The following is a 17,090-nucleotide window of genomic DNA, read 5'->3' on the forward strand; positions in this document are numbered from 1 at the left end:
TTCCTTGCAAATTTTAGAAGGATGGGGAATAGGTATAAGAGAGAATCTGTTTCCGAATTAAGAAATCCAAATATTTTATTTTTAAATATTTATTTGTTCGAAAATGGAGTCGGTTGGGTTTCGTCGTTTCTTTAATAGAGGTCGCGGGTGCGTCTAAATGTTAATTATTTCCTTGTAATTGGCATACTTGGCAAAGATGTCAAATTTTGATTCAGAGATGCTCTCCTGAAGAGAACAAAAGTTCGAAATGGTCCATAGAGAGATGGTAATGATATCTGAATCGAAATTAAATATGAAATGCCTTTATAAAGGGAATATAATTTCGAGAAAGTGGTTTATTTTACGTGTCGGGGGGTTATTATAGAAGAGAAAGGTTAGGAAGAATGCAAACATAATGCAAATATGTATTGATAAAAACAAAGTTACGGATATATAAAACGGTAATAAGGCTCACATTCTCGTATGGTATGAACAATAAAAAAGGATCGGAAAGAGGGTAAGGAAAATGCTCAGAGCTATATATGGAGGCAAACACACGGAGGAAGGTTGGGTATGACGAACAGGGTGCTAGAGGAACTGTATAACGAACCAAGCATCAATCGCTTCATACGGGATGGGGCACGTGGTGAGAATGGAAGGGAAGAGGTTGCCAAAGATTATCCTAAAACGGGATCCAATCTCGAAAAAAAGGAATGGACGACCCAGACAAAGATGATTTAATCGCGTACAGGAGGATCACAGAAAAGAGGAAATTGATGGTTGGGAGGAAAGAGCATAAATTTTAATAGGGATGAATGAAGGAGAATAGTGAGTTAATTTAGTAGGCAAGGAGTATGATTGGACACAGTACTAATAGAATTATTGAAAAACAGAGATGCAGACAGACGAGATTTACGAATTATCATCAATCTGTATTGGAATCAAAAGGCCAATATAAAGATAGAAGAACAAGAATCCGGGAATATTGATATAAAGAGAGGAGTAAGAAAGGGTTGTGTTCTGTCGCCACCCCTGTTTGACCTGTACAGTGAAGCCATATTTCAGGAAACGATAGCGGAGCTAAGTGATGGAATCTATATATATATATATATATATATATATATATATATATATATATATATATATATATATATATATATATATATATATAAACGGAAGAATAGTAAATAACATAAGATTCGCTGATGCAACGTTACAATGGCAGACACCCTGGAATCGCTACAAGAATTGCTAAATAGAATTAACGATTATTGCATTCGCATTCGATACGGACTAAAAATAAACAAGAAAAAAACTAAACTTATGATTGTCTCAAAAACAGAACATGAAAGAAATGAAAGGTTAATGTTAGAGCAAACCCAAATAGAAAAAGTTAAGACATACAAATATCTGGGAACCTGGGTTGATGATAAAAATGACCAAAGCAAAGAAATTAAAGTCCGAATTGAAACTGCAAGGCAAGCATTTATAAAAATGAAGACACTGCTTACAAACAAAGACCTTCAGTTGCCTCTCAGATTGAGGGCTCTAAGATGCTACAGATTTTCTATATTGCTATACGGAATGGAAGCTTGGACATTGAAGAGACAACACATAAGAGGAATAGTAGCGTTCGAAATGTGGTGTTACAGAAAAATATTGAAAATTCAGTGGGTTCAAAGAATTACCAATGTTGTAATGTTAAAGTGCTACGAGGTTTAAATAAGGAGTTAGAAATTATGAAAAGTATAAAAACTAGAAAACTGGAATATTTGGGTCACATTACCAGAGGAGAAAAATATGAGTTGGTGAAAATTATTATGCAAGGAAGGATATAAGGAAGAAGAAGCACTGGAAGAAGACGCATCTCCTGGCTGAGGAACCTTAGAGAATGGTTTAACTGTAGTTCATTACAACTATTCAGAGCAGCAGCCAACAAAGTGATCATAGCCATTATGATATTCAATCTCCGATAGGAGAGGGAACTTTAAGAAGAAGAATGATTGGACAAGAATCCACCCTATTTAATGCAAGTCTTGTAATATATTAGTATTATATTAACTGTATTTAACCCTCAGGCCTTCAAGCAAACTAAATATTGTTTTCGTCATAGCTCTATATTAAATATCGACGGCGGAAAGGCAGGACCTCGTAACTGACAAATTTGCATAAAATGAGTTACTTCGGTTTTCGCTTTAGAATAAGTGTAGCGGCACCTATTAACCAGCGTTTAAAGCTGGGAAAATTTCTGGAAGGCTTTAAATTACAGAAAACGGTACTACGAAACATAATAAGATACGCCCTAAATGAAAAAAGATTCGGTTTTTTTGGTCTCCTGTAAAATCATCAGTGGCGTGCGGTGACTTTTTCGAAAGGGGAAGCGATTCAATAAGGATATAAAAATATTTTCTTAAGGGTCGAGGGTCGAGACACTTCCCACCTGATAACACTCTGATGCGCAGGGGCTCTCTATCAGCAAAGTGCTTATGTGAGACGTCCTGGGTACAAGGACTCACACACTAAATCCTACCCCGATCAATGCGTGAGGCACTCTATTTCCGCTATTTCTAGTGACTAGTGACCTATCATTGATCTGTATTGCTAGCTCGGGCCTTGAGTCCTCGCGCCGGGCTTGGTTTCCTAAAGAATTCTATTTAAAAAAAATTTATATTCCGAGGCATTTTCCACAACACACAACTTTCAATAATATGACACTTATTTATACTTGAGGTCTATTCTCCTATCAAATTCTGATAATTGTTGAATGCAGTCTTTTTCAATGGATCATAGGGCTAACTTTCAAAGTCTGTCTTCGCTTGTTGAATTTCTTTTAAACTCTTAATTCGAAACTTTTAATGAATCTTAATACTGAAAAACTTCGTTCAACTGATGCACGTGTGGCTGGGATAGTTAGTACTAATTCACACAACTTGACCACTTCACACAGTGACTTGTTTAAACCAGTAGTTATAATTATCACTAATGTCAGTTGTTTCATAAACGACACTTAACTGAGAATGCAAAGCTGGGATATCAAAAAAATTTCATTATTTAATCGTACAGTGAAATAAATTCCTCTGTGGGAAATTTTGATGAATTATAATTAGAAATATTAAGATTATATATTATAATTCTACAAATTTTAAATCGTTAAAATTTTGAAAGCTAGAATTCATTTGTTGTAGAATATTATCAAAAGGTCTCTCTGTTTCCTCTGTTCTCTCTGTCTCCGACATTATCAATCTTCATTATTTTTCTTTCATGTTCAAACCCCATATTTTCAGTTTTATCCCAAATATTTTTGAACTGCTCTCGTTTTTTTAATTATCGTATTAATAAAGTCATCAATTTGCCTTATACAAAATGCAATGTCATTTGACTTCTGTAAAATGTCAAATAAAAACTCAGTAAAAGGAAAAATATCTGCAAAAAATTTAAATCGAAATATTCTTTAAGCGAATGTATCTAATAGGTACCTAAGCACCCCTTAGCAGCAGTAACAGTCGGAGCATCTCACTTTTGGAAGGCGATAGGACGAGCGCTTCCAGAGGGTACCAAAATTCGCGCGACTAGTGGGTGCGGTCATTGAACCCTGACCAATTTTTAAACGGGACAACTGCATGACTTTGCAGCGACTTTGAGATGCGCTTCTGTCAGGAGTGGACCGAATAGTTGAATTGTGTGCATATTGAGTTCGTTCGTACGCGATTAATTTTTAATATTTTTCAATGCCTATTGCCTAGGTAATATGTAGATTACTTCGATTAGGGAAAAAATTTTGATTATTAAATATTAATTAATAATATATTTTCTTATATCGAAGTATAAATGGGGAAGCGGTGCTTCCCCCGCTTCCATGGACCGCACGCCTCTGAAAATCATCGTCTTGCCCCTTACGAGTTCCTGCTTTTAGTCCAAGTAATGAAGCTTAAAATAGAACAAAACCTCGCAATTTTTACAGAATGGATCGATTTGCTTGAAAATTTGAGAATAAGTAGTGGATAGTCCAAGGATCAAAATCTATATGATGCCGAAAGGCGCTTTTGCCACAAAAGTTGGTAAAAACATTCATTCTAAGCAAAAAACGTCCTATACATTTTTTTGATAAAATTAATAGTCTTCGATTTATTCGCTAGCGCAAGTGTTAGTTTTATATAAAAAATCAATGTTTTTAAAAGTTTTATAGAATAGAATAGAAACATGCTTTATTGTCACTGAAAATTATAAAATTTTATGGACAAAGCTTAACATATTCACGAAAAAGATATACATAACAATAACAAATACAATTTTATAAAATTAGATAAATCGTCAATAAAAAAAAATATAAACAAGTTAAAAAAGTGAAGTAAAAAAACAAAAACCAATATATTGCAAAATTACTATAAATTGCAAAATTGAACATACAACATAATACAACACAAACATAATAAAACACAAATAATAAAAATAATAAAACACAAATGTATAATAAAACACAAACAAAGGAACTAATAAGTTTAAGCTGCTGTATGTGACACCCAAATATATATAAATACACTTTAGTTACTTGTACATTACTGTGATTTTTTAGTTAGTCATTAAGAAACTCTTCTACTGAATAATATGGTCTTTTAGATAAATGAGCTTTTGTCATTTTACGGAACTTGAGAAAGGATGTTGCAGATTTGAGTTGTAAAGGGAGATGGTTGTATAGTTTTTTTGCGGAATATAGTATAGATTTCTTTAATAACTCAGAAGACGGGATCGGTAAATAGACATCAAAAGTTGAATTTCTGGTGGAGTAGTCATGATGAGGCCTTGCTGGAAAGACATGCACGAATTAAGCAAACAGTTTCTAAAATATACAAAGATGGAAGAGTTAAAATTTCGTGATCTTTAAAGTAACTTCTGCAATGGGTTGTTCTTCTGAGGCCAAACAGATATCTTATTGCTCTTTTTTGTAATTTGAAAATAACATCAAATTGGGCAGCTGTACTAGACCCCCAAAAAGGAAGACCATATCGAAGATGAGACTCGAATAAAGAAAAATATGTTATTTTAGAAGATGCTAAATTGAGTTCCTTCGAAACAGATCTTATGGCCAATAATAATAATAACCCCAAAAGTTTTCGTTTTATCAAAACAACTTCAATCAACAAAAATGTACCTTTTAAAAAAATAAACAAAACCGTTTTTTTTTTTTAAATTTTCTTTAAGACCAATAGTAATCGAGCTAGACTTTATTATATTTTAGGTCTTCTTCGTCAAATGCTAAATATTGTAGTTTCAAAGTCAAAAGACGGGAAAACTATGCATATTGCGAGGATAACTTGTTCAAACTAATTTAAAGTATATAAAGATCTCAAGAAATAAAAAAAGTATCTAGCTCAAAAATTAAGTGACATAATATAATGAAAATAATGTCAGTCCCTATTTTTTTCAGCGAAAAAGTGACCGAAAGCAGCCCCTAATCACCATCCCAATTAAAATTAGTCATTGACCTTATTTAGTCTTCTTTATTTATGTCTTATTAATAGGTTCTAGAAGTTTGACCGGCTTAGAGTGATTAGTTTAAAAAAAAAATGGAGTTACAAGCGAAAACGAATTTTTGTAGTTTGTAAAAAATGGCCTTTTCTTCAGAATAGAAAGATTAGCGTCAGCGATACGAAAAAGTGTTTAAATATGAAATTGTAGCTTATTCAATTTCCAAGAACCTAATTTGCAAAAATTTTATCTACGGCAAAAATTGAGTGAGCTATTGACAAAGTCACCTCTTTTTGCAACTGAAGATTTTAAAAAGATTTAATATTAATAGGCTTGTAGATTTTGTAAAAACCTACAAAATTCTTTTTTACCAAACTTTCTAACACAAAAACTAAAAAGTTACGATTAAAAAATCAATATATTTTTTTGAAAAAAAAAAAAGGAGAAATCCAATTGGAAGCATAATAATGTAAGTTAGTGGTGTTTTTAGTCATTGGCCTTATTCATTCTTCTTTATTTAGAATGATTAGTTTAAAAAAAAACTGGAATTAAAAGCGAATAAGGAATTTTTGTAGTTTAATAAAAAATGCCATTTTCTTCAGAATAGAAAGATTAGCATCAGAGATACAAAAAAATGTTTAAATAAGAAATTGTAGGTTATTTAATTCCCAAGAATTTGGTTTGAAAAAATGTTTTCTACGGCAAAAATTGGGTGAATCGTAAATGAGTATAATATCGAAAAATATTGATTTTTTCGATATAAAACTAACATTTTCGATAGCGAATAAATCGAAAACTATTAATTTTATCAAAAAAATTTATAGAACATTTTTTGCTTAGAATGAACGCTTTTATCAACTTTTATGATCAAAATATAATAAAAAATTTCCACCCCCGAGGTGGGGCGGCAACCACCCCCATGGTAAAAGCGCCTTTTGGCATCATATAGATTTTGATCCTTGGACTATCCAGTACTTATTCTCAAATTTTCAAGCAAATCGATCCATTCTGTAAAAATTGCGAGGTGAAAAGCTTCATTACTTGAACTATTTTCCGCCGTCGATATTTTCATTTTAATAGTATGCAATAAAATAGGTATACATAAAAAAATATCTTTTCTACTTACTATGCTGGTTAATCAACATTCTAATAGATATCCTCGACATATAAAACCGATCCAAGAAGTACTGAATACTATGCTCAGTATGCTGGTCTACGTCGTGAGATTCCTTCAGCTCCAAAACACCCTGAGCCATCGTTTCAACTACGTTCGTATGTCTATTCCTGATCTTAACTAATTCATTACAAAAATGTTCTACGGTTTCTGCGTTTGCTTCCTTTTTTTCGAATTCTATGATTTCTTGAAAACTCTGCATGTACCAATCATTGACTGCTACTACACTGGGCATACGTAGGAGGTTTTCTGGAAGGAGGGCGATCTCTTTCATGATATTAGCTAATCGTACAGGCATTTCTTTTCGCAGGAATATGAAGGATTTTTTTTCTGATGCATTCAAACCTGGAACAAAGAAATGTTGTGTTAGATTTTATATTTAAAATAATTTTTTCGTTGATGATTAAAAAATAATTTTTATCGCCAACCGTCACTAAAGTCATTCATTATTGTACTCATTTGCCCTCATTTGCGGCAGTAAAGTAACACTTTATTGTACTGAAAGAAGAATTTTACTTTACCTGCCGCGATTAATCAAATTAACCGAGATTGAATGTAAGTGGTCGATGGCAGTAATCGAATGGCGAGTATTTGAGTGGAATTTATTTACTTTAATTATTAAAAATATTTTACACAATTTGCGATATTATCGGGTATAATATCACAAGAGAGTGAGAATAAATTGAAAATAATGCGACAGTTTTTCGAAAATTTGTTGTCTGGCAATAGACACGAGAGCCCGCAGGGCTCGAGTGGCTATTGCCCAATGACAACAAATTTGAGTAAAAATGAACAGACAACTTGACCAATTTCTATCATACATTAATTCACTTCATAGTAATATTGAGTTTACAATAGAAACAGAACAGAATAATTCCATAAACTTTCTAGATGTAACGATTACCAGACTACACAATAAACATGAGTTCTCCGTATATCATAAACCTACCCATACTGACACAACCATACACAATTCATCATCCCATCCTACACAACACAAATTAGCAGCCTACCATAGCATGATACATAGACTGACAGAAATTCCCATGTAAAAAAATAACTTCGAAATAGAACTGAACATCATTAAACAAATAGCAGTAAACAATGGCTATAAGCAAACAATTAATAACATTTTAAACCAAAAACTCCATAAGAAAGACCTGAAATTAGTGTATCCACCACCACAGAAAGAACCCAGTACCTTCTGCTCTCTCACATATACTGGCAAGATAACAACAAAAATAGCCAGATACATAAAAAGAAAGGAATAACACCAGCTTTCAGAACTAACAACAACTTAAGTAAATACATCAAGAACAATAAAAGCCGAAAGAGAAAGCAACTACAGAGTGGTGTTTACAAACTAACTTGTGGTGACTGTCCGAAAACTTACATCGGTCAAACTGGCAGAACCTTTGACAAACGGATAACAGAACACAAAACGGCTTTCAACAATAGAAAAACAGACACTTCTACATACGCACTTCACCTTCTAGATCATAATCATTCTTTCAATGAAGAGTTTCAAATTCTGCATATTCAAAATAAAGGCCTTAAGCTATCTTTTTTAGAATCTATGGAAATTAATAAATTGAAAAATACAGATGTAATTCTGAATGACCAACTCGAGACAAACAGCTCCCCACTCCTCAACCTCTTCAGTTAAAGACTTAAAAAGCCAACACATTGTAAACTATATCACTTGAGAAAGGCACTCTGCCGAAACAGCTGTAGTCACTTAGTTGTAATAAATTTTGTGGAAGTATAGAAAACAAACGTTTTCAGTGTTTTATTGTTAGATAAAATGAACTTCCATCAAGTAACGGTCGAATCCATCAATCATTATTTTCTTATTTATTCTTACTGTCGTGTGATATTCGTAAGATTATTTTTTAATACGTATATTATGGATATTTTCTTAAATGTGACAGTTGTCAAAACTAGGAAACTAGTTGCTATTAAACAGAAACAATCTACTTAAAAAAATTATATCGGTAATTTTCTACAGTAGATAATTCTCAGTATAATTTTAATCTGATTGGACAGAATTAAACACGTGATCACATATCTTACTATACGATTGGAAGTTAAAATCATTAAAAAATAATCAATTAAATTTATGTCAAATAGTGAAATTCTATAGTATTTTGTAATTATATTCCAATAAAATAAATTAAAACTTTACCGATTTAGTAATTATTCAATTTTGATAACTATCGATTAAAAATCGAAGGCGGCCATCTTGCAAAAGTTATCTGTCATCACTGTCATGAAATTATTATGACATCTAATATTTAAAAAGTTCTTAAATTGTAAATTGCAAGTAAGTGTTAAAACAAATATCACATTGTTGTAGAAAGTGAAATTGTAGATAAAATATATTTTGGCATTGCCCAAGCTGTCAAGCTTTCAGTACTTCATTCTTCAGTTTTTCATTTGGGGAGTATTAAAATTAAAGATGACTAATTTTATGAAATAATGAAGATACATAATAAAATTTAAAAAATTGTGTGGTGTTATAATGAGATTTTAAAGAAGTTACATAAACGACAGATTTTTATTCATTTATTTTTATAAATTTTATATTATTTTTTAAATAATTACAGAGCCCAAACTCTTACGTAGTCAACTTTAAGGTGCGAATCATCGGAATTAAAATTCCAAGTTGATTTCCAATCAAATTATGTTGGCGATAAAATTTTGTATGCACCACGTCAGTAAAGACTCTTTATCGAACTCGTCTGTTACTCGCCTCGCTCGCTACGCTCGCTCTTCTCGTAATATCAAGACTCGTTCGATAAAGAGTCACTTTACTGACTTGGTACATAAATAACTATTTTAAGACGGACCAGAAAATGTACACTTTCTGGATAATTTTTTGTCCAGAAAATACCGTTTTGCAGGTCAAGACCGGAAAGCGAACGTTAGGGACCGGCAATAGTTATTTACGTTACAAGACAGGAAAGTGGTGTTTTTCAGGACGAGCCAAGCAGATGCGGATTCCAGGCGAGCCGCAGATGAGCTTCCATGGCTCGCCCTGGAAGCTTGAGGAGACCTGAATTTACTTATATTATTGCAAAAAAAGATGTTTGGGGTATAGCCCAATAAATGACCGTTTTGGAGTGTAATTTCCAGGGCCAACTCCGAATTGCATGAAAATTTGGATTTAGGTTCTACTTCCCCTCCACTTCAAAGTTGAATTTGTGCCGTTGGTTGCTTTTACTTGGGGGGTGACATTTACCCCTTCTCGGGGGGTGAAAAACGCATGTTGAAAATAAGGCTGAAAATTGATAAATTGACTTATTTTAAGAGCCTTTTGTTCTATAAAGTTTCTTACGTAAGTCAATACTTTTCGAGTTATTCGCGATTTAAAATGTTGATTTTTCGACAAAACAACTACGTTTTCAGACCATTTTTCCCAAATAACTCAAAAAATAAATATTATATCGAAAAAAATTATTTTAGCAAACGTGTAGAGTATAAAGAAACGAAAAAAATGGTGTACCAGTAAAGTCTACAAATTGATTAGAAGCAAAGGTGTAGCTCATGAAAAATACGTTCTTATTCGTCTAATTCCAAATCGAATAATTCAACGTGAAATCGCCGAAGAAAGAAGCGTTTTTCGGGAAAATCTTATTAACATTTTTAAAGTATCGAAAAAAAGCTTATTATTTGTTTTTTACAAAAGTTTACACCATCAAAAATAAACGAGTTACACTGAAAAAAAAACTGGCCCCTTTTTTTGGTAAAAAAAATCGTGAAAACCTCCATCTATTTAGCACCTTAAATGAAATTAATCGTTTGGCTTTACCATATATTTTAACTGTATGTGTATTGTTTATATTATTATGATCTGTAAGTTTGATTGGTTTGAAGTGCTTATTTTTGAAAACATTTGGTTTTATAGTAAAAAAAAAATTTCTAAAAATTTTTGAAAAATTTCATTTTTTCAAAATAACTTATATTAAAAAGTTTTAGTGATAGGAAAAATCTTAAACAGTAAAAAATGTAGGTTTTGCTATTATAAATATGCTAGTTTCATTTTGTTTCTCCGTGAGACAAAAATTGGTTAAGATATTGCTGTTCAAAATTTGCATACACTCGTGATTAGTGACCCATTCAAGCTTTCTCAATTATAACCCTTTCAAAAATAAACACTTTAAACCGGTGAGACTGACAGATCATATAAAAAATAGATAGGTAAGTAAATTGTTTGTAAAGCGGTAGCGATTAATTTCATTTGGGGAGCTAAACACGGCGAGATTTTCATGATTTTTTACAAAAAAAAGCCAACTTTATTTTGAGCGTAACTCGCTTATTTTTAATGCTAAAACTTTTGTTAACAATTAAAACAAAGCTTTTTATAAACACTTTAAAAAAGTTTAAATGGGTTTTTCCCGAAAAGTGTTTAATTTTTCGGTGATTTCACCTTGAAATATTCGATTTGAAATTAGACGAATAAGAACGTATTTTTCATGAGCTACAACTTTGTTTTTATTTGATTGGTAGATTTTACTGATACACCGTATTTTTTGGGTTTTTTATAATCTATACTTTTGCTAAGGATATTTTTTTCGGTAATATATTTACTTTTTGAGTTATTTGCGAAAAACCGTCTGAAAACGTAGTTTTTTTTTTGTCGAAATATCAACATTTTCAATGGCAAATAACTCGAAAAGTATTGAGTTACGTAAAAAACTAAAAAACATATAGAACAAAAGTTGTTTAAAATCAGTCAATTCATCCATTTCAGGTCTTATTATGAACGTATGTTTTTTCACTCTCGAGAAGGGGTGACTGTCACCCCCCAAGTAAAAGCAACCAACGGCACAATTTCAACTTTGAAGTGGAGGGTAAGTAGAACCTAAATCCAAATTTTCATGCAATTCGGAGTTGCTCCTGAAAATTACACGGTATCGCCGAATTTCCCGTTCATTTACTGGGCTAGTAAACAATTAACTTACTTTTAAACTAACTGATGAATCATTCTGAAATTTTGAGGATATTTTTAACACTACAAAACCCAACTTTCAGCTCAATATCAAGGTTGTATGTTCATTTTTACAATAATTAATAACAGTTATTTCAAGAATTTTTAGGTTTTTTATAGTTTTATATGCAACAATAAATCACCATTTTAAAGCTTTATACGTATTCTATCAGATAGTTACCTTACCCCTTAAATTTCGTTTAAAATGCTTCACTTTGTACTGATTGACGAAGGAACTTAAAAGGCTGCATGTATGGTGTATGGCCTCAGCTTGTTAATAATAAAAATAATAATAATAAAAACTCTCAAAGCTTTCGCTAGTTTGCTGCTTTTGACTTACGTCTTTTGCATGACTTGGACTACAGTATCCTTAACGTACCCCTTACGATTCGAAGGATTAGGTTTTTGAATGGAATAAGCAAGAAACCTGTAAAAAGATACACGAGACTACATTTTATGGAGTTCAATCTCTAATGAACCCTCTTTACAAGACATTTTTACAAGACTATGCAGAAAGCAGTACTACTCGCAACGGCCAGATGTTTACGAAAATTTTTGGGAGATACACCTGCATACCAAGTCACCTAGGGCTCGGTAACACGGAAAGAATCCTACTAGAGCTCAATCCTTTTGATACCCTGTAGGTATCTGGGATGAGTCAATTTTCCCCTTATGCCTCCTCTACACATTGGCAGACGCGTCCGCGGACAGCATCTGCGTATACATCCGCAGATGTGTAGATGGGGTAATTTGATCGTTTGTTGTTTATATATCACGTCGGCGGACGAGTCTGCGAAATACATATCCGATTGTTGTCGGTTTTCCTAGCACGGATCAAAGGGTTTCGGTGCGAACGCCCAATGACTCTCCACACATCTGACCTCTGACCTCTACGACGCATTAGTTTTCGCAGTGAATTCAAAGTAGATATTGCGTCACCCGAGACAGACTGAACGATTGTACAGATGTGTAGGGTTAACCGATAATAGTATAAAAGGCCCGATTTCAGGTAAAAATGAAATATGTTTGAATGTTTGTTTTTCTATAATCTTAGCAATTAAAATAGATTTAATTTGTTTCAAAACTCATTTCAAAACATTAATTTCGGGTATATAAGGCAAAGCAATATATTTTACATCCGTTTTTTTGTTTTGGTCGTCGTAATTATTGTTAATTTTGTGGATCCTTTGTTTTATTATAGGAGTACCGCCTAGTCAGTGTTAATTGTCAAAAGACCAACTCTGTTTACCTCGTTTGTTTATCGCTTCGGACCTATCTTAACAATGGGCCAAGTCAGATAAATTTAATAATATTTACAACCGCACTAATTGAAGTCAACCATTTACTGCTAAAGAAACTTTACCTACAGATGTGTGGTCAGCTCGTGCATCCGCAGACGCGTCTGCCGATGTGTAGAGGAGTCATTATGAGTGTGAGCCGTATGGCTAAATCTGGATAATAAAAAAATCCACCGAGCCCGCTGCAGAAATCAGAGAGATTTTATGATTTTAGTTTTTGAGGTCCATAAGACTCAAAAAACTTATCAGATATCTGACTGGATCACAGCCCCTAACAGGGTATGTTTTATCTTATTTCTCTGTACTACAACTTCTGCACCATATTTGGTAAAATAGGAAAGAGAGTAAAATTAGCCGAGCCCATCAGAATCAAAACCTGCTAAATCCTAAATTTTTCGTTCTGCTAAATCCAAACTAAAAGTACAAATTTCTGAAGATGTAATGTAGAAAAATGACAAATTAGAGTGCCATTTTATGATATTTATTGATGCCCTTTTGATTGAGAAATGGCGGATAATTTTTGGAACATTTACATTTTTAATGTTTTTTTTTGCCTCCTGACAAAATTTAAAGACATGGATCCAGTGCCGGATTTACCACTAGGCCGACTAGGCCGCGGCCTAGGGCCGCAAGCAAAGGGGGCCGCAGCGTTTTGTAAAAAAAACTTTTTTTTTAATTTAATTTAATTTAAATTTTTGTATTCTTAATATTTTTATTTTTGAGTACCGTAGCCTATTACTATTACAATTCATATTATTTGGCTTGTTCTTTTACTTATAATGTCTTTTCAACTCGACTTTTTTAGTCTTTTTTTGTCACCTGTACTTTTCCCCATCGAATGAAACAAATGTTATTTAACTGTAACAAGTACATAACTGCAATCCTAATTTTAGCCCAGTAAATGACTGATTTGGAGTGTAATTTTCAGGGGCAACTCCAAATTGCATGAAAATTTGGATTTAGGTTCTACTTATACCCTCCACTTCAAAGTTGAATTTGTGCCGTTGGTTGCTTTTACTTGGGGGGTGACAGTCACCCCTTCTCGGGGGTGAAAAAACGCGTGTTTAAAATAAGCCCGGAAATGGATAAATTGACTAATTCTAAGTAACTTTTGTTCTATAGAATTTTTTATGTAAGTCAATGCTGTTCGAATTCTTTGCGATTGAAAATGTTTATTTTTCGACAAAAAATCTACGTTTTCAGACAGTTTTTCGCAAATAACTTAAAAAGTAAATATTTTATCGAAAAAAATATTCTTATCAAAAGTGTACATTATAAAAAAAACACCAGCTAAACACGGGGAAATTTTCATGATTTTTTTTACCAAAAAAAAAGGGGGCCAACTTTATTTTGAGCGTAACTCGCTTATTCTTAACGCTAGAAACTTTTGTAAACAGTTAAAATAAAGCTTTTTTTAAACACCTTTTTAAAATTTAAATGAGTTTTTCCCGAAAAGTACTTAATTTTTTAAGCTAAAAATTTGCTTTTGATGGATCTATACACTTCACGACTACATAACTCTTTTCGTTTTTTTTTTCTAAGCTACACTTTTGCTAAAAATAGTTTTTTTGATAAAATATTTACTTTTTGAGTTACTTGCGAAAAACCGTCTGAAAACGTAGTTTTTTGTCGAAAAATAAACATTTTCAATCGCAAATAACTCGAAAAGTTTTGACTTACATAAAAAACTCTATACTGTTGAATCCGCTTATTAGACTACCATTTATAGGAATATCCCGCTTAAAGGAATAAAAATTTGAGGTCCGGAACGTTACTATATAATATTAGCCACCAATGATCGGTTATTAGAATATAGAAATACTTTTGCATGGCACGAAGGCTATTCTAATAAGCGGGTTCGACTGTAGAATGAAAGCTGCTTATAATCAGTCAATTTATCCATTTCCGGTCTTATCTTAGCTACTGCCTTAAAAATTAAAATGGCCATGATGATTGCCAACCTAGGTAGCGGAGATGGCACCTGAAGAAGAAGAAGAAGGTCTTATCTTGAACGTATGTTTTTTCACCCCCAAGGAGGGGTTACTGTCACCCCCCAAGTAAAAGCAACCAACGGTATAAATTCAACTTTGAAGTGGAGGGTAAGTAGAACCTAAATCCAAATTTTGATGCAATTCGGAGTTGCCCCTAAAAATTCCACGGTATCGGGTATCACCGTATTTCCCGTTCATTTACTGGGCTATTTAGGTATAATATAATAATTTTCTTCTTCTTCTTTTTATATATACATTACTCTGTCTGTTTTTCAATGTGCCTCCAGTAAGTTGTCATTCCATCTTTTTCGTGATCTTCCCACTGATCGTCTTCCTATTGGGGAACCGTCTCTCGCCGTCCTTACTACTCTATTTGTTGTCATTCGGCTTATGTGGTCGTTCCATTCTACTCTTCTGCTTTTCACCCAGTTATTAATGTTGTCCACCTTGCATCTCCTTCGTACATCTGCACTTCTAGCTCTATCCCACAGCGTCTTACCATCGATTTTTCGCAATGTTTTCATCTCTGCTGTTTTAGCATTCTTTTTGTCTTTTCTGTATCAGGTCGTGTTTCTGCCGCATATGTCATTATTGGTCTGATGACTGTTTTGTAAATTCGGCCTTTCACTTCTTTTCCGATGTTTTTATTTCTCCATATTGTTTCATTCAGGCAACCTGCGGCTCTGTTTGCTTTATTCACCTGATCTTTCACTTCTGTTTCGAGCTTTCCGTAGCTGCATAGTGTGATGCCTAGATATTTAAACTACATGACTTGTTCTATTATTTGACCCTCCAGCTCTAATTCAACCTAATAATTTTAGCAATATTAATATTTTTACAAATAACTTCTGGTTGCATACTTTTTGAGTTAGGCATATATTTTCTATAAATTATAGAAATTGTTGTTGAAGCTGTTTTGGAATTTTAGCCAAATTTGTAAACCAAGAATATTCAATTACTGAATAAAACTTTTCAGCCTATTTATATACCGTATTCAAATAATAAACATTAGTGGCATTTCTCTTTATTTACATATGTTATGCTATCGTGAAGTTATCGGGGGCCGCTCGGGGTAATTTGGCCTAGGGCCGCAAGTACCCTAAATCCGGCACTGCATGGATCTAACAGGTTTTGATTCTATAGGCCTCAGTGCCTCAGCTATAAACATTAGCTTTTTTATAGTTACATGTGACAAAAAAGAAAAAAAAAATTTTTAAATTACAATTCTTGACATAAGATGAATACTTTATAAATGTGTAAATTGTTTATTTAAACCACATACATGCGGCCGTCTTCAAATAAAATAAAATTATTTCCCATTTAATGTATCATTAGAAGTAGAAGAATGTTGATAATATTATGCGCTATCCGCTTTGTCGTATCTGGTCGAACGGGTCGAACACGAAATTCCATATAATTAGCTGTTTTGTCATCCATCGTCCAAAGTCCAGTCGTTGATATTGACGCAGACCACTCTCATGGTCATTTGCATTATAAATAAAAATGTGAAGTTTTATTCGGAGGAAAGGACGTGTAGGTAACACGTAAATAAACAACGACCAGCTGACGTCTGTTTATAGACATACAAAGTATGCACAATACTAATATTTGTTTTATTGACGTCTCCAAGGAAAGGCCGTCGAGAGATTCTCCAAGTACCTACATATTTCCGTTTCCACGTCAGGCAGAAAGTCATTGTATAACCTCCAGGTGGTTATTTATAATATATACTACAGGAATAAATTGAGATGTGTCAGATGATATTGGACGACTTGGCGCATTCACCAAAACAGTGTTGTTTTTACAGATCCAAAGTCCACTGTTTATTTTCTTATTTATGACTTGAATTTGTAATTTATATGGATTCTGCTCCTTTAGAACCTTTTCAGATAAGGATTCTGTATTCGAGATTCGCGTATCCGAGATTCAGCTTTTACATAGACTCAAATGGAGCTTTTCACACGGGATTCAGGAGGCAATATAATATAGTATCCCCGATTACGAATTCTGTATTTTAATGGACCGCCTTCTCTGAGAAAGATAGGCAATATCCTAAAAAATTCATATTTATGATGCAGCTGCTTCAAAAAACCTCAAAATTAAAGGGCCAGGTTAAATCCGATCCTCGATATGGCCAGTCTGGCACTTATGGCTCCTTCACGACTCCTTTCAAGTTTTGTTTTTTTTTGTTC

The 17,090-nt window shown here is 33.1% G+C and overlaps 1 protein-coding gene across 2 annotated transcripts in view; it reads right to left on the reverse strand.

Annotated features, from left to right (window-relative positions):
- LOC126883365 (pyruvate dehydrogenase (acetyl-transferring) kinase, mitochondrial) overlaps positions 1-17,090 on the reverse strand; it is a 97,707-nt gene that overhangs the window by 35,780 nt on the left and 44,837 nt on the right. For both annotated transcript variants that reach the window (XM_050648837.1, XM_050648836.1), the window contains exon 2: positions 6,572-6,964. In XM_050648837.1, the coding sequence (XP_050504794.1) occupies positions 6,572-6,964 (393 nt within the window). The remainder of the gene's footprint in view (positions 1-6,571; positions 6,965-17,090) is intronic.

This window comes from Diabrotica virgifera, chromosome 4 (assembly GCF_917563875.1).
Source record: "Diabrotica virgifera virgifera chromosome 4, PGI_DIABVI_V3a".
Taxonomy (NCBI): Eukaryota; Metazoa; Arthropoda; class Insecta; order Coleoptera; family Chrysomelidae; genus Diabrotica; species Diabrotica virgifera.